At 41.8% G+C, this 24,487-nt stretch overlaps 2 protein-coding genes across 2 annotated transcripts; both read right to left on the bottom strand.

The window, feature by feature from the left end:
- Window positions 1-2,707: 2,707 nt before the first annotated feature.
- On the bottom strand, window positions 2,708-10,137 carry podn (podocan; the record flags this gene model as incomplete). The annotated part of the gene is made up of 10 exons (XM_083672275.1): window positions 2,708-3,686; window positions 5,429-5,577; window positions 5,740-6,183; window positions 6,327-6,540; window positions 6,860-6,975; window positions 7,574-7,730; window positions 7,943-8,052; window positions 9,111-9,175; window positions 9,607-9,700; window positions 9,853-10,137. 10 exons carry the CDS (start codon window positions 10,135-10,137, stop codon window positions 3,536-3,538), a joined length of 1,785 nt encoding a protein of 594 aa, XP_083528401.1. The 3' UTR covers window positions 2,708-3,535.
- Window positions 10,138-16,277: 6,140 nt separating this feature from the next.
- scp2b (sterol carrier protein 2b) lies at window positions 16,278-22,707 on the bottom strand. The gene is made up of 5 exons (XM_083671062.1): window positions 22,596-22,707; window positions 21,826-21,925; window positions 20,420-20,549; window positions 20,038-20,117; window positions 16,278-17,156 (listed from the first exon to the last, which is right to left on the bottom strand). Exons 1-5 carry the CDS (start codon window positions 22,637-22,639, stop codon window positions 17,061-17,063), a joined length of 450 nt encoding a protein of 149 aa, XP_083527188.1. The 5' UTR covers window positions 22,640-22,707; the 3' UTR covers window positions 16,278-17,060.
- Window positions 22,708-24,487: the final 1,780 nt, after the last annotated feature.

The following is a 24,487-nucleotide window of genomic DNA, read 5'->3' on the forward strand; positions in this document are numbered from 1 at the left end:
GCCAACGCCTCACTGGGGACGGATGAACAGAGAAGGATGGGTCATCTTTCCTGTTGTTTGTCAAAAAACATTTTTTTTTAAATTGTATTATTAATTGTGAGAAATGTGACATCTGTGATAGGACTCCTGTGCTCTCATGGATGGTGGCCATAGGGAGAGAGAGCATAATGTATGGCTGGTGGATTGTGGTCTTCTCTTTCACCTGACAGTAACATGCTGGAGAGGATTTCAGTTGACATAGTCTTGCATAGCCATACCTCCAAATCGCATTGTCCTCACATCTCTTTTGTAGAATTTTAGATTAGCCATTCCGGCTTGGATTGAACTGGACAGAGCGATGGGAGAATGTGCTCGCAATTTCATTGGATGTTACATTCCAAGAACCCTCCCTCCACATACCCATAGAATGGTTGCTTGTTATGTGTCCTTTTTTTCCAACTGGGTAGGACTATTTTGCAGAGAGTTCTTGCCTATGCTAGCTTGCAACATTGACGAAAATGGAGAAAAACCTGAAGAAAAACTGAATTCTGTTCCACTCAAGCAAGGTATTTGATTGGTTTAACATGCTGCGAGGCATTACACATTTTAAACAGGTTTCCACCCCTTTGTATCTACTTTCTGCAAAGGATTTCCCCAGGCTTTCTGAACTAGGAAAACCTGGTCTCAACAAGGTTAAAATGGACACAACGCTCAATGGGACAATAAGTGCTGTGACAGTGGATTTTCTTTGGCCAAAAGGAGGCACAATGACTGATTTGTTGGCACACTTTGCTTCTGCAGTGCTTGTGGTCTACAGAACACAAACAGCCACCTATATGCCCTCGTAGGAGAGTTTGTGTGGACCCATGAGCACATGCTGTGGCAGATGGTCCCTCTTGAACTAGGGCTGTGAAAAAAGAAAAAAGTGTACATACCTGTGAATATTTGCATTCTTTGAGGTTGATTTGTCTTTGATATTTTAATTTTATATTATTTATAAATTATGTTTTTTGCCCTCCTGTACAACATATCTGTTTAAGAGAAAATTGTCCATGTAAATAAGGCTTGTGGTTCTTACTACTGCAATCAGGCTATTATACAGATTGTGTCATAAAACAGAGCAGAAAATAGAGAGGAAGTAACTAGAGGTCTGACTTGAGGCCCATTGATCTGTAAGCAAACCCGCCTCCTCTCATTTCTTCTTTTTTTTGCCTTAACAAAGCTGGTGGTGCTGGGCTGATACAATGAGGGCAGGGAGAGGCAACCTTCACAGCAAAACAGTCAAATACTGTATTTCTACTGATCATGCAAGACCACGCTGCACTCTCTGCAGGGCAAGCTTCTCTTTCTATACTGACATTGTGGGGTCATAGTATTTTACGGTTTGTCCCGTTTAAGATGATTATTGTTTAAAGGTGAATATACAATGTAATGTTAAAAAGAAAGGACGAAATGAATACAATATTGATTGGTTGGTTGGTTGGTTGGTTGGTTGGTTGGTTTGTTTGTTTTATGGTTTACTTGTTATTCATTTTGTCTTGGTAGACATGAACACTGACACACTCTGTCCAAAATGATTGGTCACTTTTGTGGTATTTTTACTCTTCTTTACTCTCTTTTTGTCAAAGCTTTTATCTTTTCCAATGTGTATTTTTCGTACTGGCCATATTACCAGTCATAATTGCCAGGAATAGGCATTTAATTGGACAGGAAGCACCGGGTTTGTGCGCGCTCTGCTCTCACGTCTCTCTCACAGAGCTTGGTGATTTACAGGTCATTAGAATGTGGCTGCTCTTTAGTGAGTAATTCACCCCTGTTTGCAGCATGACGCAGAGCGCCTTTGCATAACAACCTGGGCATTCATGCTCCTTGGGAGATGGTTGGGGTGTAGTAATTGTTCTGCCTCAAAGCACCCTCTCATACATGGAACAAATTGCCCAATGTGAAAGAGACTTGTTGACCAGATACAATTGGATGTAATTGGTTTGTCCTATATACTTATGGTATTTCTCCGTAACGCCCGCATTGTATTAATTATAGTTGACTTGAAATGGTGAAGGATGAATATAACACACATTACATTATCTGTTCTCTAGATTTTCCTGGAGGATATTGAATTGTCTAGTGGTTCTCTTCCAGGGCACACTACAGTACTATACCAATGTCTTCCAGCCATCTTCATATCAATAGATGGATTACTTGAAGAAAATAAAACTGCCCCTTGAAAATGATTGTGAAAGGAACATTACAGTATCTTCACATCTGTTGGGGCGGCAGGAATCTTAGAGGTTAGAGAGGCCGGCCAGCAATCGGTAGGGTGGTTCGATCCCCACCCTCCATCCCAGGATGGAGCCGGACGTGAGCTGGTGACTGGAGGGTTGCTGGCATCATATTTAAGGTGCCTACACTGCCGTTGTGCCCTTGAGCAAGGCACTTAATCCCTATCTGCTCCAGAGGCACCTGACAATGGCTGACCCCAGAGCTCTGATCTCCCTGGGGGTGTGCACGTGTTATCTTGGGGGGGGGGTTAGCCTGCCATGATTTCCTTTTGCGCAATGTTTTTGAAACTCAAATATAAAAACTTTTATTTATAAATTATAATAAAAAACATTTTATATATATTAGATGCTTGATACTGGTTTACGTTTTCTAAATGAAATATGTCAATGGTTTAATGAGACAAGAGACCATCTTCAAATACTTTTCAAAATAATTTATTACTGTGAAAAGGCCTTGCCTATGAATGCTATGGCAAAACACATACAAGTACATTGCATTCATGGCAATGATATGAATCTATATTTGCAATCTTTATCTTTGTAAAACAAGACTGGATTAAAACAAGGCATTAGCAGCATGGATCAAGCTCTTGGTAGGCTGAAAGAGGAAAGACTGACGCTTAACTTGTGACATGTCATTATACATATACTGTAGTACAGTTGACATAGGATGACATAATGGCTGTTATATCAGCAGCGCATATGAGATGATGACACTTCATCACAACTAAGGTGTCTCTCACGAGAACTGACATAAACAGTACAATTTGTCGTCAACAGTCTGTTAAGAAAGCGTCACACCTCAACTGGTGTCACAAAGTGACACAGCATGCAGTAAACTTCAGACAGATAATGGACCCTTACAGTATGATCAACATATTAGAGGTCTCAGTTTCTTATCCTTCCTGGTTCCACTATAGTGAAAGTCTGGGCCCAAGGGCCATCCACACTGATCAGAGCCCTTCCCATGGTCAAGCAGAAATGTCCACTGCTTTAGACCTGATGGTCAGATGGTTCAGAAAAGGGTCAGAGACAAAGACTCAAGCTCCCATATGCAACTGCATCTGTCGCACAGAAAAGCAAAGCCCCCCACCCCCTATAATAGAAACAAGTAAACTGGTATCCTGCACCAGAAATATGTGCATCCGCCATTCACCACTATGCAACTGGGTAAATAACACTTTCTTCCATTCATAGTTTAATTTACATTTTACAATTGAGCCATTACATCCTTTGCCCAAATAATGTCCAGTACAATCTAATACAGCAAATCCCTCCTAAATATCATCCTCCATCTCCTCTTCCTCCACCTCCTCTTCCTGTCCTAAAGGGTGGCCAGTGCTGGCTGGCCCGAGGTCCAGCACCTGCAGGTTGGTCAGGTGGGAGAAGGAGCTCTCCTTCACAGAGTTGACAGACAGACGGTTGAACCTTAGAGGGTCATAGGGACAGGGATCAAAGGTTACAAGTTAGCTTCTAGACAGGAATGTATATGAACAGTACAGGCTCTCTGAACATAACAAATGGTGCAAAGTATTCAGAGGCTGAAATTCAGAATGTGATGAATCTGAACCAGCATTTGAAGAGATCAAGAACACGTAGAGGGCTATAAGGAGCATAACAACAGGTAGTGTACACAAAACAGATGTTGAGATTGGGTAACTAAATCAGCACGGTGTGCAGTCCAAGCCAATCAGAACTTGCGATTACCGCTCTCTATGCTGGGATAAGTGTGACACATCTGTTGGTATCCCTTTAACATTCAACAGAGCTGGTAAACACACTGATGTCCCTGTACTGTAGCCCATCAAGAGGGTAGAGGGTAAGTGAAGTCGGCCCTTTTTAAATTAAAACGTTCTCATTCACTTCATGTGTTACACACAACCACATGCATAATCATTATCTCACTCACTCACTCTCACACACACTCACACAAATCCCCCTCCCCCATTGAGGAAAACATTCCAGCAGTTCTAAATTGGCTCAGAGCAGATGCTCCCAGCTGTGGGAGGATTTGGTGAAAAAACAACATCCAAACTGATGTGGCGGCAGCTGCTAAGCACAGCATGAAGAGCACAACAGCCTGGATGGGATCAGGGCCCGTAAATATGACCAATGAAACAGCCAGCATGGGTTCTAAGTCCTAAACCCTTCTGACCATATACCCAAGGCAAAGTCCTCCTAATATTCTTGAATGGTTTACCCTCCAAGCTGACCAATGACTTGATACATCTATAGAGATGGAAGCAATATGGTGACAACAGACTCCAACAGACCTGTGACTATCCAGATCAGTGGCCACTATGCAAAGTTGATGAGGAAAATCGGTGAAGAGTATTGGGAAAGAAGCCAGAGGGGACAGAAGACAGTCAGTCATTGATCAATAGTAAAAAGCAGGAGGGCATAAGTCAACAAACAACAGAACTAAACACAGTGGGAGTGTTTCTAAAACTTTACCACCAGGTGTTCCAATCTGCATAGGTTCCCAAAGAGAAGAGAACAGATAAACAACAACCATTGAACCCATACTAAATGGTGACTTTTTGTATGGTCTTATCCTGTGTTGGCTGCATGCATTAATCCAACCTGATTCTGACTGAAACAAAAACAAATCTAATGGTTTAATTAACATGCTGTAGGTGTGTTGGAGATTTTTGATTACAGCAGTCTAATAGTAAAACAACTTCAATGTCACTCCCCTGCAATTGTTACATAACACTGAGAGTGATCTGAATGGAAAATAAACTTATGTAAGGATGAGAGAACCATCAACCCTAACCCATGAAAGCACTGGGGATGCTTAGCCCCTGTCCACTGACTCCTATGTCATACAGCTGGCATGAATCAAAAGGACTTACTCACACACTTAAATGGGGGATGAACTGACTGCTGATTGGAGGCCAGAGATGTATCATTCAAAAACAATGCTAGGGAACAGAACAGTGCTGGGCTTGAAAAAGCAAACGGGTCAGGAGAATTCTGGCTAGCTGTGATCTAATTACCTTGTATGTGTAAATAAGTTGTAAGTGAGTGTGTCTAAATACACTGACAAGGTATTGTTTAACTGTTGTTGGTAAATGTTTAATTGTGTGTGTGTGTGTGTGTGTGTGTGTGTATGTGTATGTTTGTGTGTGCGTGCATGCGTGCGTGCATGTGTGTGTGTTCTGCCTCACCGTAGGAAGATGCCTTTGATGTTAGGTGTGCCCTCGAAGGCTGTGGTGGGGACACTGCTGATACGGTTACTCTGCAGGTACAGGAACTCCAGAGACTCAGGCAGGTCAGAGGGAACATGGGATAGCTGGTTACTTGACAGGTCCAGTGTCTGAAAGAACAGCCAGCATTAACAATTAGAAGAGTGAGCTGTGCTGAAACGATGAGAGCTGTTTAGAGGAACAGATAGGTCTGAGATGTAGCCAGTCACTGCAGCTTCATATTACACAGAGAAGGTGTAAACCCCAACCAACATAACCTCTCTCACTCTCACCGTCAGTGCACTGAGCTCCAGCCAGGCTCCCTGGTAGATGGAGTTGAGCTTCAGCTGGTTGTAGCTCAGGTTGACCTCTCTTAGCTTGGCCATGCTGGACAGCGCCCCCTCTGGTATGGAGTTCAGCTGGTTGTCTTTGACCTTGAGCACCTGCAGGCTGCGGGGCAGACCCAGGGGCAGTGCGTGGAGCTCGTTCCCAGACAGGTCCAGGGTCTCCAGCAGACGCAGTTTCCTGAAGGCCTCACGGTGCACCTTGGGGCTGGTCAGGCGATTGTAGCTGAGGTTGAGCTCAGTCAGGGTGTAGAGCATGACCAGGTCATTGCGTCCGATCTCAGAGATTATGTTGTGGAGCAGCATGAGGGTCTTGGCCCGTCTGGGCAGGCCTCTGGGGACACGCTCCAGCAGGTTGTTGTACATGTGAAGGGTGTGGAGCTTCTTCAGGCCCTGGAGAGAAGTCAAATCATGATTCATCCATGAACACATTCTAATGCAAGGGCTGTTATAGCATGTTTAACAAATACTAAAATACTACAATAGTATTCAGAAACAATGGTATATAGCATTGTAGTTAAAGGCCAGTGGGGTACCTGGAAGGCAGCAGGGTGGATGGAACGTGAGCGGAGCTTGTTGTTGTGTAGCAGCAGGTACTCCAGGTTGCGGATGGGGGTGAGGGCGTCTCCGGGGATGCTGCTGATGGAGTTCTTCTCCAGGTGGAGCAGGACCAGGCTGCGAGGCAGGCCCTTAGGAACCACACTCAGGTTGTTGTTGGACAGGTCCAGGCACTCCAGGCTGCTCAGCTGACTAATGGGGGGAGTGGTGAAGTCATCACTCTTCTAATGGGGGGAGTGGTGAAGTCATCGCATAATCTATGACCACTCACTTCTCTCACTCCCTATGATTTCAAAAGGGCTTACTGGGTCAAACTGGTTTTGTGTGCAGTGAGAGAAGGAAGAGAAGGAAATGGAATACATCTCCTGGAACAACATCTCCTAGAATTTGACACACCTTTTTCTTGAGTACCTTGTAATACACTGGATTGTACTATAAGAGTAAAGGGCTTTGTTTGCACTCAGTGGAGTGTGTTTATGTGCCTGAGTGTCCGCCCTCCACCTCTAGATACCTGAAGGTCTCGTTGTCCATGCCATCGTTGGTCAGAAGGTTGTTCTGGAGGTACAGCTCTCTGAGTTGAGACAGACTGTCAAAGGCTCCAGCTGGGATCTTCTCCAGTTTGTTAGTCTATTCACCCGGAAACACAAGCGTTAATCAGATGTGATTGTCACAATAATGTCACAATCAGACACTTGGTATTGGTTCAAGATTCAATTCAAAGTGTTTATTATCATATGCACAGTAGAAAACATGTTTCCCTGTACAACAAAATTATTGCTTTGCTGTCCGCAGAATGCCAACCAATGTAAAATATACAATACTAAAGAATATACAATATATACTAAACAAAATGTACAAGACAGCAACATTTAAGGCATAAAATAAAATAGCAGCAATAATAATAATAAAACAGTGCAAATGTAGCAGTGCAATTATGCATGTGCAAACTGGAAAATTCAGTTATTTGAGGTAGTAAAGTTATATTAATCTCCTATGGGTTGTTTAGGAGCCTGATGGCAGTGGGAAAGAAGGAGTTCTTCAGTCTGGTGGTCCTGCATTTTACACTTCTGTACCTCCGGCCTGAGGGTAGAAGTGTGAACAGTCCGTGCTGGGGGTGGGTGGGGTCCTTGAGGATGGAGGCGGCTCTCCTGTGGACTCTGCAGTGGTACTGTACTAGGGAGGGCACTGCTAGGGCAGGTTTTGACTGGCTGAGGCTGGTGTATACCTTTAGATGGAGGCGGTGGAGGGCAGAGGGCAGGTTCCTAGGGACCAAGCGTAGGAAGTTGCTGGACATGATGAGGATCTCCAGGTTGTCAGAACCATTAAACATGTGTTCTGGAAGTCCTGCGTCTGTCAGCTTGTTGTTGTGGAGATAGACAGACCTGGTGTGAGGTTAGGACATATAAAGAATAGCCTGATATTAGGAGTCTGAAATAGGGCAAAGGATAAATGTATTGCTCTGCAAACGAAGCAAGTTTGTTATCAGACAAAATCAGACTACTGTATATCTACTCACGCACACACACACAAACACAAACACAAACACAAACACACACACACACACACACACACACACACACACGTATGTTCTTACTTCAGTCCTGGCTTTTGGCCGAATGTGTACGGGTAGATTTTTGTCAGCTGATTAGCAGCAAAATCTGCGCTGACCAGTGAGGGTGGCAGGTGTTTTGGTGCTGAGGTGAGCTAGGGGTAAAAACAACATTACTATTCTCCCTGCCTCTGTCCACTCCTCTTACACCAGTCATACATGCCTTAGAGTGGTGGGACATTTACACTGACACAGCCAATCATTCTTAATTGACCTTGGAACACTGACGATTGTACCAATACAAATGAACACTTCAGTGCATTTCATAAATGCTCCATCTGCCAAGAGAGAGTAACACTGTTGACATATGGCAGACTGCACTACTCTCAACACAAAATGGGTAATTAATTTTAGTCACTGCTCTGAATAAAAAGTGTATTGTACAAAGTGATATACAGAGACATAAGGGAAACTGCTAGCAGCAAGCTTAATTGTTTGTGTTCATTTGGGTTTAGAGCTTCTCTTTGCAACATGGTTCATGGATTAAAGCAACATGGGTGTCTTTGAGGCTTAGCAAGCACTTAAAAATCCCCCATTCTTTCTGCATCCCCCTTGCCTATTCATCCCTTTTAAGTCAAAGACAAATCTGTCCATTCTCTGTCTCCCCCCCCCTACTGCTCCCTTCATATCTCTCATTCTCTCTTTATCTCTCTCTATCTATCTCAAAAAGGCGTGGATGCCAGCGCCATTTTAGATCTGACCAGATGGCACAGACACACTGGAAGTGATTACAAGCATAAGCTGGCACACACTGTGTGAGAGGCGAATGGATATTGCTGAGTTCACTGGCAACAGCAGTAGCTGGCGCATATTTAGCACATCAAAATAGAATAGAATAGAACAGAACAGAAAAATAATAGAACAGTTAGTTTGTGCACAGAATATAACAAACAATCACTTTGATGGTTCCAATGGGAATAGAATATATATACACTAGAGGTGTGAATATGGTGTCAGAGGACTGCACTATAACCCTACCAGCGCAGTCTATGTAACTCTGGGAGTCATGGATGTATAAATAATACAGGAGTCTCAATAATGACAGTGAGTGAAAACATGTACCTAAAGAATGTTTGCATCGACAGTTATGCCAAGTTAAAATTGTATAACTTAAAAATATAAATTAACTCTTCAAACTCTGAGTATGACTCACCTTGTTATTTGCCAAGTATAAGTAAGTAAGCTGTTCAAGCACTTCAAACCCTTCATCTTCAAGGCCTGAAAACATACACACACACACACACACACACACACACACACACACAAAAGTATACAAATGTGATTCAGCTTAAATTAAGACATCTTTTATCATCATAAGACAAACTAGACCACTTTGGTTTTAATTAAGAAAACTAATATTTTTTTAAATTAAATCATTAAAAGGAGCAGTTTCAAACAACGACATCCTCCCTTATAATAATATAACCCCCCAAAATGGATTTGCAGTGTCAGACATTAGCTGTTGTGTGGCCACCAGAGACAGAAAGTTGAAAATCGTTGAGTCCACTCCCCTAGAACACCCCTGGCCAGAAACAACATGTTTGTATACAAACCGAGTGTCGGGTATTACACTGCATTTTAGAAAGCACTTTTTGGGACCAAAACAGCGTTTGTAAATGGCATGCATCTTTTATTCCCTCTGGTTTTACCGTGTGTGGTGAGGCGGTTGTTCTGCAGATTGAGTGTCTCCAGCTGGTGCAGACGGTAAAGGTCCTCAGTGGTTACCTCTTCAATCTGGTTATTCTGAGACCAGGAGACAAAGAGAAGATGGAGTAAACAGAAGAAACAGTAGGACTTTATTAGAAGGAGTGTACTTGAGGTCATCATCAGTGTTGGGGTCAATTCCAATTCAGTTCAGTCAAAGCGGGTGAGTCGTGTTGGGTGTGTCTGCCCACCTGTAGGGAGAGCTGACGGGTGTTCTCAGACAGCCCGCTGGGGAAATCAGTGAGATCAACCCCAGCACAGTCCACAGCCCCCTCTGCTGTACAGCTGCAGTCCGTCGGACAGAATATCGTCTCAGTCTCCGCCTCGACCGTGAAGGTCTCTGTCTCCTCCATTAGCTCTTCCTCTTCCTCCTCCTCCTCTTCCTCTGGCTCCAGAGGGGTCTGGCAGTGCACGAGTGCCCAGGCCAGGAGCAGCACACTCAGGGCCTGCAGGAGAGACCCCCTGGGGCAGGCCATGTCCACTGGAACAGTCTGAGCTACCTGAGCTAACCAGTAGCACCAATTCTAAGATTGGTCTGAAAAACAGTATTATCAAATATATATATTGTAACTGTATAAGGCCGTTAGCATCTCCGCCAAGGGAGTTAAATATCTTGGGGCAGTAGCTAGCATAGGCAGTTGGCAAGTGGACGGTTGTGAGTTTGATCCTCACTTGGGTCATGCCATTCACTATAACATATTATGCAACAATTGTATAATCAGTGAGTAGAGATAAAATATATATTAAGGGCAGCTTACATTGTTCGCACAACAGACCTCCTGGCGCTCAGCTGGATCAGCTCTTGCTCCTCTGTTTTGTCTGGAGTTCCACTGCCCAGTGCACTCAATCCTGGAGTTCTGAGCCAGGCGTTCTCCTTACCACCTGCAAGGACTGGTAAGGCCACGAACAAACATAATCCATGAGGGTGACAGTCTCTCAGTGACAGAGAAACCATTCTGTCCTTTTGTTTTTGTTTGTGGATTTTGTCTCCACACACTATTCTCTATCATCCCTAGAACTGATTTTGTATTTTTAGACCTGCAGGACAACACCCATGTTATAGTATGTACTCTCTTATTCAGGGCATGTCCGAAAGTTCAAATCACCTAATGACTACTTCAAGTATATACTGCATACTAACCATATTACATTCTATTTAAAGCCTACTGTTTAGTAAAATGTATTCAGTAAGCAGCACATTTCAACATACTACACACATACTATATTCATACTGAGAAATCATCATCTGTAATTCAACTGTGTTGTTCATGGTTATTGGTTAAATTTCGCAATTGCCCACCTCCCTTATCTGCTCCATTGATGTGGGACTAAAATCAGAAAGGACTGCAGTAAATTCATACTACATGGAAAGGTGAATCTAGTATGCCAACCTGGCATTTTGAGTATACTAAATTTAATAATATTGCATACTGAAAAAAAAAAGTTTAAATAGGTCACAGTATGAAATTTCAGACATGGCCATACTCAATTTCTAGTTCAATTCAGTGTGACACAGGGGGCTGTGCAGAGGGAAAATGGCTGCCACTCCCCATACGATACCTCCCATGACCACGCAGGGTCATAGTCAGCCACTTTGGAAGCACCTGAGCGGTGTTAGTTAATCAGCCCTGCTGCCAACTGATCAAGATGACCCGATGGGACTCTTGTGAACTTAAAAGGCAGCTAAGAAGAGCACCAGAGGAGGAGCGGTGGGAGAGCAGCCAACGGTGCTGATGTGTGCTCCTTGGAATGACTTTGCTTTCGGAACAAATTCCCGTTTTATGTTATTGAGTATCTTTATGTATTATTCAGAACCTTTATCAATGTGTATCTCAAAAGCTTCACCTTTTTAATGCTAATTTCCCAAACCTAGGTCATGTTCCACAATGTAAATATATGCATGAAATAACATGAGTAAATGGGTCCATATGCACTATGAAGTTTATTTCACAATAAAGTCACACACTAAAAGAGTCACATAGCCCGAAGGCCAGGAAAATACTCTCTAGCCATCTCCTCCGGTGCTGATGGACATATTCCAAACAGCACTTAGCTATTATGACTAACCTTTAAAAGCCATCCATCTATCAGAGCAGCTTTTCCTCTCCCTCTCAGGAGCAGAGCCACAACACCAGCCAAGAGCCTGTGATAGACCCATGAGACACACGTACACACACACACAGGCCAAATGTCTCCGATAGCAAAATGAGAAACACACAAGCACAAGATGACTGTGTCATGGAAAGACATTCAAACTTACACAACCTACAACAAAACAGAGTTATGACACCAAAAAAACTCAAAGCAACCTAATGACTCAATAAGGCTCACAAAGACACAGCAATTCTCCTGTCACCTCCAATACACTCTGCAGTCTTTAGAAACACAACCGTACACTGCAAGGGAATGAACTTACAGTCCCATTCGTGCTAGTGCTTCCATGATGTATTTGTGTGTAAAGTTTTCATGAGTTATGATGAGATTTGCTACCACTATTTACTACAACTATAATGCTGGGTTGCACTTTATTACTCAGTCCATATACAGTCCAGAAAACATTAGAATCTGTTCACACATTCCACGTCAGGAATTGACTGATTTTGTATTTCATCCCAACATAATCTAAAAATAGCATAATACATAAGCAGCATGAATGCACACATACTTACATATTCATGTTTTACAGCAAATTTACAGCATGCATTTATTTACCTTCTCTGACGAAGGTTAGCTGGGAGGCTATGAAGTCTGATATCCAGTCCAACTAAAGACAGTCCCATAGCAGGAGAAGAGGAGTGGGGAACCACAGCCACTCCAGATACCCTCCAGATGTGAGAGAAAGTGGGAGTATGACAGGGAAAGTTCAGAGAAAGAAAGGGAAAGAGAGAAGGAGAGAGAGAGGGAGAGGGAGAGAGAGAGAGAGAAGGGAAGGGAATGGAAGAGAGTGTGAGAGAGAAAACTGTGAGCTGAAGGAGTGCCAAAAGCCCAAATTCTTTGCTTTTTTTCCTACTTTTTTTTCATAGTCTGCGACAGGTCTTTTCCAATCCCAATATGGCAACGCGTTAATTTTGTGTTGTGATTAGTTTTTGCTGTAGCAAGAAAGAAAACAGCATTTCTAATGTTCCTTTTGATTCAACTGGAACTTTCAAACTTAAAATCAAAGTGAGCAGCCAGGACCAGAACCACTTGGATGCACTAAAAAGCCATATCACTTCAATAGATATTCTGAATAATACATTCTCTGATTTCTTTGAGTCGTCTACAAAGAAAAAGCCATTACAATCAGGCAGGCATAGCAATAAAACTGTTGGTAGTGCAACGTTTTCTAAACGTACAGCACTCTTGGTTTCAAACAGTATTTATAGTACCTCATGTATACAGCATCACATATGTCATCTCCGTTTGTCTGAAAAGGCAAGATGAGATTTTACAGTTCATAAAGACAGGAAATCAGAGTGTCTGCTAAAATCGGCAACAGGATATGATCTAATAGCTCACACGTTTTGTATGTCTCTCTTTCTATACCTCCCATAAGGCACTATGTTTGTACATCTGCTTTCTGTAAAAATGTCTTTGTATCACTAATTGTGTTAATTCCCCTTGCAGTGTCAATCCACATTCCAAATAGCCAGAGTACATTCTACTTGAGTAATATTGCATTGTGAAGTATAGCTCTCTTGCCTTATCCCCTTCCATTTCAGGTCTAAAAAGCAATCAACGATAGTAGTATCATGACCTTGAAAAGCTTCCAACGTGTGACAATAGACAGCAGTACTCAACATTTCTAGACATTGTGGAGGGTCTCAGTTTCCCCTTTATTTGCCTTACTATTCAGCCCTATCTGATGAGGATTCATACATCAGAGAAGCAGTTTCCTATACACATAAGATAAACATCTCACTCATAACAAGTCATGTGTTATTTTCAAGTCAGCCAAGATGCCAATACTGAAACAGATTACTTGAGTGGTCTCTGATTATGCTCCTACATGAAAAATGGAGTGCCGTTGCAATATGCTGCACTTCATGTTAACTGTACAAGTCTGAGCAATTATGTGTCTTTAATGCTGGCTTGGCACAATCTTATGTTTTAAAACAACATAGTGAGAAATCTGCTTGGGAACTGCAACTTCTGTAAATATAGGAGAGTGATTCATGCTGGAACAAGATGTGAAGTGAGGTCTCCTGTGTATGGTAAAGAGTGTCACCTAGGGTAGAGTAGGGGAATCTGACTCACTATCCACATCTGTCTGCTGAACTGCAGCCTCAGGGTTGAGTTGATCCATAAGTTCTCAAGCCTTGAATCTGGTCTCAGATCTAATACAAGAGCAAATACAGGAATCATCCCTCCACTCTCGTACTTAGGTATAACATTTCATTATGGCTCTGCTCTTGTTCTCTTTGAGTTCTGTTTAGTATTCGTAATAGGAGTATTAGTTGTTTCTAAATGTGTGGACCAATATCAGAGCAGCTTTTCCTGTCCAATCTACATCAGTTGAGTCAGGTCCACCTCTACTAAGGTCAATAAATCTGTTGAGGTACAAGGCAACTCATAGGTGGCAACACAAGGGAAATAACAGAACTCTTTTGTTTAACCCAGGATAACCATACTCACCACAAAACCCCTGGCCTGTTTCACATTTACCGGATCACATGCACTTTAATATTGTATCATAAGAATGTTGTTACAAAGCTCTGAGACAGACAGTAGGGAAAAGCCATGTTGACTGTGAACTTCATAACTTATAAACTACTGCTTGCAAATCCCCCTTTCCTGGAAGGTCCCTGGCAAGATGTGAAATCAGATCCAGAGCCTGAAAAGGAGGCTTTAACAAAAACAACATCTGAGATTGGCTCTCCTCTCTCATTTACACCCACGCTGGAGCTGACCTAGAGAGATGTTCCAAGTCCCGCCCTGGTGTGAGTGTGTGTGTACAGTGTCCAAAGAGGCTTCTCAGCTGCCTTGTTCCCATCTTATCCCTCCATGTTAAACCAAGCTCACAGACAGAAAATACCAGCCTGATTTTTTTCATTTTGGAAAGTTTTTTTTCTTTCTGTTTTAGAGTATGTTTGTTTGCATTTAGCCTTAATAAGGCACCTTGTTGCACACAAAATGGAACTGAGAGAGCTTAATAGCAGGTCAAGGAAGATTACTAAATACCCCATCTACATAGCTGTATCTTTTAGAATCTAATTAAGAGTCTCCTTATCCAGTAATCCACTGAATAGATAACCTTGAATCGTACATACAGGCTGCATACAATAAAAATGGTTAGAATTCGAAATAAGGTAATGAATTAATTACTACTACTTGAAAAGAACAAAATACACTTTTTGGTCTAAAGGGACGTAAACTCCTTCAAAAGTCAGATGCAGAAGTCCAAGCGCTCCACATTCAACTTTTCCTGATAATCACCTTTATGTCATTGCAGATTTTATAGATTTGCACAACATCAAGAATGTATTATGTCCAGGTTTGAGTAAGACAACAGCAATTAGTACATTATTCAAATTGTGAACAGCAATCATTATGATTATTAAATTGTTAGTTATGCAAATTTGCCTCTGGTTGGAGGTTGATAATTGCAATGTTTTTGTTGAGTACTTAAAAACATTAAACTTCAAATGCCTCATTCATTGGTGATGAAAATTTTGCAATATATGACCAAGAACAATCCCCTCAATAACTAGGAACAGTAAAAAAGTAAAACACATGTTTCAAAACTTCCCTCACTCCAAGGCATAAGAACTGTAAACAATTGTTGAAAAGGCAAAGTATCTGAAAAGCAGTCACTGGTGTGGAGAGACTTGAAATGCTTTAGTTTGACTCCAGAGCTGGCCCCGGTGGAGACCTAAGAGAGCCCAGCCAATGCTGCAATGGAATCTGGGTCAGAGCTCGTTAACAGATTTGTGTTTTAGCCACACTCTTGCTCACTCACATTTACAAAGGAAAAACTACAGCGTGGCAGTGTGGAACCAGGCCACTGGGGTATGTTGGAAAGTGCAGAGCCACACCAAGCAAGGGGCCACAAGTACAGTGATCAAGCACTGTCCGCTAGGTGACATGAAGGGAAAAAAAAAAAAGGCCCACAAATATTGAGACCTCAGCAGGGCATCAGGTCATTGGGAAAGGTGAAGAGACACATTTCAACACAAGCCCACCTACAGTGGACAGAGTTCCAACCCAGGAGGAGTGGCAGGATGAACTTCTATTTCCTGTGAATACACCACACCACCATTCACACAAATAAACCTCTGAGGTCATGTTCGGCCATCTGGCCAATGTCTCCCCTTCATCAACATTATCCATAAATCTACCATAAGCATGAGATCAAAAAAGCCATGAAAAGTGTGCCCTAGAAAATGGGTTCAGCACTACAGATAATGTATGTTATTGTAAATCCAGCTCTATGTGTCTTTTAAGAGTTAACCTGAGCCATGGGTTTGAGGTAGCAGCATGAAAGAGAGTATTGTTGAGTGGACAGCAGGTACCAGCATCCCTGACTATCTCTTTGTGTTCAGCCATCCTGTATTTCCTGTCTGAAAAATAGCTAAAGGGAGGAGAGGGACACCATCAGGTCACCAAGTGTTCAGACAATCATTCCAAGAGTCAAAAGGTCTGTTAAAACAGGAAACATGTTTATTTAGTAGAAATCATCAGCCAAAGTCACAAAAGCATGGCTGAAATCCCATTGACAAAGACCATGCTCACATTTAGTGAGCCATTCAGTAACAGAGATTATGGGTTAGGGTTATCCATGATTATAACCTAGTTAATCACCTGAGAGGCACTTGACTGTTCTATCTCTTCTCTCATACAGACTAAACAGGATATGACTCTGCCCAACTTTGAAACAGACACGACTTGATTTACAAAGCCCCAAATTTCCAAAGAGATATTTCCGTTTCCAACACACATTAAACACACTGATGAAGGTTAAACATCACCAGACGGGAGGGCCATGATTAATGACATTATTTTTATACAATGACATCTGACTCATAATAAATCAAACTTATTTTAATATTACATCTGTTGAATGTGCACACCTACAGTATCTCTCTCTAGTGTGTCTGCTCATTAGTATACAAATAAAAGACAAGTCTAGAGAGATTAAGATAGATAAGGAAAACAGTCTCTCCTTCATTGATCATCCTGTCCATCCTCCTCTTCATCCTTACTGATGGGGTTGACTCCCTCACTATGGCATGGAAGCCCCCTCACACTACAAGGATGAATTTGGGAGGCTGGTGTTTGGGAGGCTTCATAGGTGGAAGTTGCCCCTCAGCACTGGTCTAAGACCAGTTTTGTCGTCTAATTCCTAGTGGTTAAGACTGGGATATGAAAAGCTGATCCTAAACCAGGGCTAAGGTAACCCCAGCCTGTAAACCCCTATCTTTCAGAGCTTGGCTTTGCCTGGTTGCAGCTGCAGACTCTGGAGTTTCATGGCCATTCCCATGTTCCCTGTGATCTTCAGCTTGCCCTGGAAAAACGCCTGTGAATCAGAGAAGAGAGTGTCACTAATATCACTAATCACGAACGCACGTCAATCTAAAGATTTCTTTCTGCTCCTCTATTTTCAGGAGTGAAAAGCTGAAAACAAAATGAATGGAAATAATTGCTGCATTGGGCTGCAGTACAAGATTTAAGGGTTAAAGTGAAAAGATTAACTTGACTCTGGAAAGTGGGGCAGCAGCAGCAACAAAGGCTTATGTGAAGGCAGGGGACTGTGCGTGGCACAGAGAGGTAGTGCTAGGAAAACGGAGCGTGTGTGAAAAAAGCACTAGGGAAGGTGAAACCAGATTAACAAAGCCTCTCATAGCCAAATCTTCTCCTGTCAAATGGTGTGGAGATGTTCCCGCTTACATCTGCCAAGATGGAAAATGTGAGTCCTTGCTTTTGTATCAAAAACACAAAGCAAAACTTAACCGAGCCTATGTCTCTTACTAAACATGTAACATTCTAGGCAATGAGAGACATTGGAAAAATCCTTGGAGGTGTCCTCGGAGAACTCATACAGCCATCCACTAGGAAAAGTGGCCTTTAGACAAGAACCGTACAGAATAGTCCCGGATCAAGGGTCAAAAGTTACTGAGTGACCACTGCAACAGACTATATAATGAAACATTGTGGTTACTACAGTATAGCATAGGACAAGAAAGGCCCAAATTATAATCATTGCAGATAATAGGTTTCCTGGATAGCACAGAAATATTATTTTTCTTGTGCAAAAAGAGAGCATATTCAATATAAGATGCAGTAAACATTATTTCACCCTATAAACATGTTTAGTTGAGGACTTCAATTCACACAATAATTATGGCCGCACGAGAAGAACCACGGATATCTTTTAGTCGACTCGTTTCAAACCCTCACTATGGGACACACGCTCTGTGTACCTATTTGCTGAAGACGTTTATTCAGTCATACCTAGTACAGGCCAGTGACGCTTGCAGGCTGACTGCTGAAGCGTACTTAAAAGCTAACTTGTGTGCTTGCAATTCTTTAGAATACTTTGAACTCCTGCTAGCTTGACGAGAATTCCTCAAATTACAGGTTTATAACTTGCTAGGACCGTCGCGTTGGAAAACTGAGTTACTCAATCTAGCACTTGGACGGTCAGCTAGATTGAGTAACTCAGTTTTCATACCCAGCCTTTGGCTAGTTTTGACGAAGCAATCACCTCGTGCGAAAAAATATGCGCACTGTTCGTAACAAGGTTCGACTTAATTCCGCAAACTAGGCGCGTGTGTCAACTTCCTTAATTACCATTGTGTCTCCTACTTTCTCCCACAGAAAACATGGCTCTCATTACAACCAGATCTGGAGACGTCGTCCAAAGAAGGCAACTCCTCAGGGAGACTTCCCTAATAGATATGGTCGTGCGTTGTGGAAGTCGGACTCTCACAAAGTCACACTAGGCTTGGGCGGTATCCATGTTTTCAGTTATACCGTCCTAAAAATTTACCGCGAAAAATAGGGTATTGCCACGAAAAATAAAAAACAAAAATAACGTCGCGGGGGCTGGCGGCTGTCTTTGCTCCATATATTTAATCTACATTGAAAAACGTATTAATATGATAGCTTAATAAGAAGCATCACACACTGCATTCGTAATAATATAACCTTTCTCATGTCATATGGCCTAACCCTATTTTTCTATAACATTTTGATTTAGTTACCGTTATGAAACTATGCTCTGGGAGTCCTAATTCCACTTGCTTCTTTTTGAGCTCTCTTTCGAGGCCAGCTGTGAGAGAAGGCGGCGGTAACGGCACGGCAGACTCCGAGGGCCCGCTCTGCCCTGCACTGTTTGTCACCGCCAGATTGAGGTTGTGGCCAAAACAGTTGAACCATCGCCAATTCACGGCCCCGATGGCGGGTGCAATGTTAGCAGCATTTGTCAGTCGTTATGGCCGAGAGTTTATTCGCATCCAAGTGCCAAGTGCCGCGCCGAGTGCATCAATGTTGTCCGCCGTGTGGTTTTCTGAAAAAAAGCTAGTCTGTAGGCGTTTTGACTGTAGTTTTCATTCTGGTGTGGCAAAATGGACGGTCAACGACATGTATGGTGTCATGTTAACTGACGACCACATATCCGTTGTCAGCGAATAGCTGTCTGAACCCGACAGCAGCACTTGATACAGACAGATATCCATCCGTGCAGCTGTTAATGGGTGTTTCAGTTTGAGGTGCGAGTGTAGATTAGTTCCTATTAGTGTTCCCATCTAGCCGTCATCTTTTTAATGCAAAACTTGCAAATAACCTCCTCCAAATCTGCAGGCTGTCCTTTATCGTCAGATTGGAACACGAAATTCTGCCATATAGCAGCAGTGGCAATTTTTTTAGGGACCAAGTCATTAGCGCTAGTTATCATTTTTTCCTCCATCTCTAACCTTCGGTGGAAGAGGTCATGTGCAACACTCCAAAAATTACACTCCTGAAATTATAGTAATACTTTCTCCGACTATGCTGGCAGAGGCGCTGTTACACATTGTGAATTCACCAACAGCGCTTAATTTTGCAGTTTGATGGATAATAGAGCAGAAATTTGATGAAAAAAACACTAGGCATTTTCAAATTCCACGGGATACCGTATTACCGTTATACCCCCTAACCATACTGCCCACTGTGCCTTGGATTAATCCACGCAGACTGCCGTTTTCGACACCTTGTGGGAGCTATCCGCTCTGCTGGATACTGAGGTTACATTTACAAATAAGGATGTGAATCTAGTCCCAAAGAAAATAATAAATAATTAAAAGGATGTGGACACCATCTCTCAAACAGGCACACATCAGAATAGTGTTAAAGTAGGTAAGATTAAGGACTGTAAAGCTCTGGAGTAATACAACATAGCTTGTTCAATCCCCACTCACTGTCTGGGGGTTCATCTTCCCTGTCATCAAGGCCAGCAGATCTGCATCTGACATTGCAATGGTGCAGTCTGCTTTCTTTTCTGAAAGGGAGTGGGAGATTCAGATTCAGAAAATGTAAGTGGATGTCATGCTAAGTATGTCTCGGGGAAAGTATCTCTATCATCACACACATCTTACTGCAATGTGAAATATGAGAGAGAAAGAAAAAAGAAAGAGAGAGAAACACTTGACAATCACTTATTAAAATGTATAATGGTCAATGAAAAGAATCATAACATATCATGATACATAAAAAAAGTCTGATACATACTGTATTCATGTCCATCCAACCCAACCTTTATATATTTATTTTGACTTGTAACACACCGTTTACAGTTCTCACCTGTGTCATTGTGAACACAACCCTTGCCATTCTTCACATCCACAAACCAGGTTGCCTCCTGGCCATCTGGCCCATCCTTCACCTTGAAAGCAAAAACCCCTCCAATCTTCTTAACAAACTGCTCTCCATCCTGCTCAAAGACACAAGCAGGTAGATGTCATAATTAGGATATGCAATTCTCATGAAACACAGAATTATGTGCAACAACTTTATAGAAAATCACATGTACAATGGCTTCAGAAAGTATTCGGACCCCTTCACTTTTTCCACATTTTGTTGTGTTATAGATTCAATTTAAAATTGATTACATCATTTTTTGCCATCAATCCACACACAATACCCCATAATGACAAAGCGAAAACACGTTTTTAGAAATGTTTGCATGGTAAAATATTGCATTTTGGGTATTCTTAATGGAATCTAGGATCCGATATGATTGATTATCTGTCACACAGGGATGAGCAAAGCATTATCAATCATTATTAACCATGATATATCTGATATAACGTAATGTTAACTTATGTTAATTGGTCATGTGACCACTTGTATTGAGTTCGCTTCATCACTTAGGAACACTTGGGAATCAATATGTATGTCTTCTTCTTAATCCATCCTCTAATCATCAGTGTTTTTCTTTCCAATTCTTCAGCACCACTGGCAAAATTACAAAAGGTACGGAAAATCGAAAGTAGGACAGGAGAATCTCCTAGAATAGAAATGTTGCACATATCCAGAATTTGAATATCATAAGTTCTTATGGAAAATGTTATTCTGTCTGTATACCATCACTAACATAATAATACCAAAGTATTTTCCACTCATTTAGGGATTTACACAAAGCTGAGTCAGTGCAAAAATAGCAGCATCATCCAGCTTGTGATGTTTCTACTATGAGGTCAGGACCAGTTTCTCAAGTGTACCAATCGGATTATATAAAACTAAATAAGGGAACACTTTTTCCAGGAATAGACCCAAATGTGCTGCAGCTGAAGTGAAAAGAGAGTCACTTATGTGATAAGTGACATTAATGTAGTATATCAGTATCAATATGAATACTACCTCCCCAGAGATGTTCAATATGGTTGTGGTTGGTGGGGAAAGGGTTAAACTTTCCTGGAATGAGACACAAATCCACCAAGTCATATCAACAGCTAAAATCAACAGGACATTGGCTATTCCAAAATTCCTGATTTCAGTCATTTGAAACAGCAGTAGAATTGCTACACTTTATTATAACGAATGATTAAATCTAAGAGAGCATCCTGAAAATGGCAGGGGACACAAAAACATTTGGAAGATGGGAACTGCGAAGGGGCCAAGTGACAGTTGAATATTGAGGAATCAATGAGAGGAAATCCCTAAATATATGAAACGGATAACTGACAGATCAACAGTCATTACTCTACCTCTTGAAGCTTTTTGTTTATCTCCTGGAAGACTGCATTTGCCTTAAAACCATCCAGACCATTGGCTGCACTGGTGTTAACTGCTTGGATTCTCTGGGAGCTGAAGACAGAAGGGGAAACACATTAAGACAGCCCAAGAGCCCACATTAAGACAACACATCAAGATCTTCATGAATAAGAAAACAACATTCAGCATTATCAATGTATTCAAAGTGTTACCTACATACATTCTTACTTTTCTCCTGCAATGATGCACACACTGTACAGTGTACTGACTGTGTAGGCCAACTAGTAATATGTTTCTTACCGGTATGCAGTGATAACTACTTGATAGTGTTGCCATGTCATGTGAATATTGGTTGGAATGAGCTGGCATTAATACCCAAAACACAGGACAGCCTCGGACAAGACAGGATTTATGTGAACATGGGAAGATCTCGACTATAGGTAACTGCATGACAATAGCTAGCTATACTACTATAATTAACATTCAGACCAAATGTTGTGATGAGTGCTTGTCAGTGTCAGTTATTCGCATGACATCCATTAGGCCAGCGATAGTTGTCAACCCGATGATGGTAAATCAGGTGTTCACAGCATTGCTAAATGCAAACAGTTATTTCATTGTTTTCAATACGCTAACTAGCTAAGTAGCTAGCTACCCCCTTGAGTTGCAAAAATGAGGGTGACTCCATAATAAATTGTACGAGTGAACGTGTGTGTTAAATGTCTGTCATGTACATAGCTAGCTAATTGGAAGTATTTCTCACCTTACAATCTGTGGTTCGCGCATTTTGTAATGTTCTACAACCATTGTTTCAAAGAGGCTGTGACAGCTCGTCTTATCCTTATTCCTGTTGTTTTACCAGACTGTACTTGTCGAATACAGAGAGGACGATAAGGATTGCTGGCATAAAGTGCAGTCAGAGATTATATAAGAAACTGGTACAGTTTCAACTAATTCTGACCTTTAATGTTAGTGGGTTTATGTTCTTGTGATGAAGATGAGCAATTATTTCAAATCACAAATATCTAATCCGTTGAGGTAAAAGTTCAATCATACTTTATTCTACTCGATAGACTCAATGTATAGTCTACTATGATCAGTTTTCATATGCATTTGTTTCACTATGAAATGTATTGAGTGCACCCTCCACTAAACTACTGATGTGTCAGCCTGTGCTTGTAATTGTGTGTTATTTGATTGATATTTGCTTTGCCATGAATTGCAGTTAAAATTGTTTTGGTTTCTACTCTGGGTTAAGTGCATTTGCACAGCAGGTGTTTCTCGCCTGTTTTGAATTCCTCTACATGTGTTTGGTTAACAAGCTTCCCCATTTAAACCTTTGTATCACTATTGAGCTTGTTTGACTTCCAAATAGAACCCGACTAGAATTAATGTAAGACTAGGCGAGAACGAGCAGGGGCAGTGTATCTGTGTCTAAAATCGGACCATTAAATGCAATTCTGACTGCACTATTGAAATCGTCAATAAAACGTCCTATGAAATATCTTTGAATAATCATCACATAACACAACCAACGCAATCAATATATCTCTCAAATACCACACATCGCGGCATATGAGGCTTTTCCTGATTCAGGTAGGCTACACATTGTGTCAAAAAAACATTCATGATTGGTTATAAAAAGTGCCTCCCACAATTCGCCATTTGCTGCTCCATGAAGGCGCTTGCTGCTCCATGCAGTCTGTGACACCGTATCCTATATAGGCCTACTCCGTCGCGTGCGTCAACGTGCTGCGAGCTAAAGAGGCTGTCCTGATATGATCCGTCAGATGGCACAGCAAAACAACACCACAGGGAATGGAATTACGCGGCACGCGCCTCTGAAATAGAGACCGAGCGCTTGGCCACGAAGAGCCTTTTGACGGACGCGGCTGATAGGACACACAAACTGATTATAATGGGAGAAATCTGTTTTTCACCTCGACGCTAGCGCACACCACATACAAATTGCCCGTGGCGTGCGCGAGCGTCGAGGTGAAAAACAGATCCCGAACATCGTCATAATCTAAATAGATAAAGATAACTGATAATGACAACTACTCTATGAATAAATAAGTTTGTTTTAAGGACTACATAATGAAAAACAAACGAATACTTTACATAATGGAGGGTCATCACCATTACCACTCATTTTAGACTACTTAGTCACATTATTATTTATATTTGGATAGTAAAAGTGAGTCATTCATTCAATGTGAGTAGAAACATTCATTTAAATGGATGAATCACATTTGAAACTGCTAAGTTGACATGACAAAGCGTAGATAAATGAAGATGGAATTTAGACTTGCAGGAGAACTGGGCAAAAAAAAAAAATGGTCATAGAACCCAAATGAACAAATATATAGCAAATATATACAAGAGTGTGTGCAAGGGGGGGATGTTTGCAAATGACACTGCATTTAATGAGCAGACCGCCAGGCAGAATGGAGGCAAACATGAGAAAATCTCATCAGCCTAATGGAGGCAGTGAACTGTCACCCTCTTAACTCCTGTCCCACACTGCATTTGTAGAGCAGGGAGGCTGAGGGAGGGGGAGCTGTAGCTGGTGGCAGGGGTTAGTGGGTGGGGGAGGATTTAAGGCCAAACGTCAAACTTAACCTGGCTTGATTACTCTCTCACCCAACAGATATG

This window comes from Argentina silus (assembly GCF_951799395.1).
Source record: "Argentina silus genome assembly, chromosome: 6".
Taxonomy (NCBI): Eukaryota; Metazoa; Chordata; class Actinopteri; order Argentiniformes; family Argentinidae; genus Argentina; species Argentina silus.

Excerpts from the sequence above, each read along its gene's own strand:
- scp2b (XM_083671062.1), bottom strand. The coding sequence starts at position 22,639 with ATGGTTGTAGAACATTACAAAATGCGCGAACCACAGATTGTAAG. Across the intron at positions 21,926-22,595 it reads CGCGAACCACAGATTGTAAG|CTCCCAGAGAATCCAAGCAG; the intron begins GTGAGAAATACT and ends TTCTGTCTTCAG. Across the intron at positions 20,550-21,825 it reads TAAACAAAAAGCTTCAAGAG|GATGGAGAGCAGTTTGTTAA; the intron begins GTAGAGTAATGA and ends GTCTTTGAGCAG.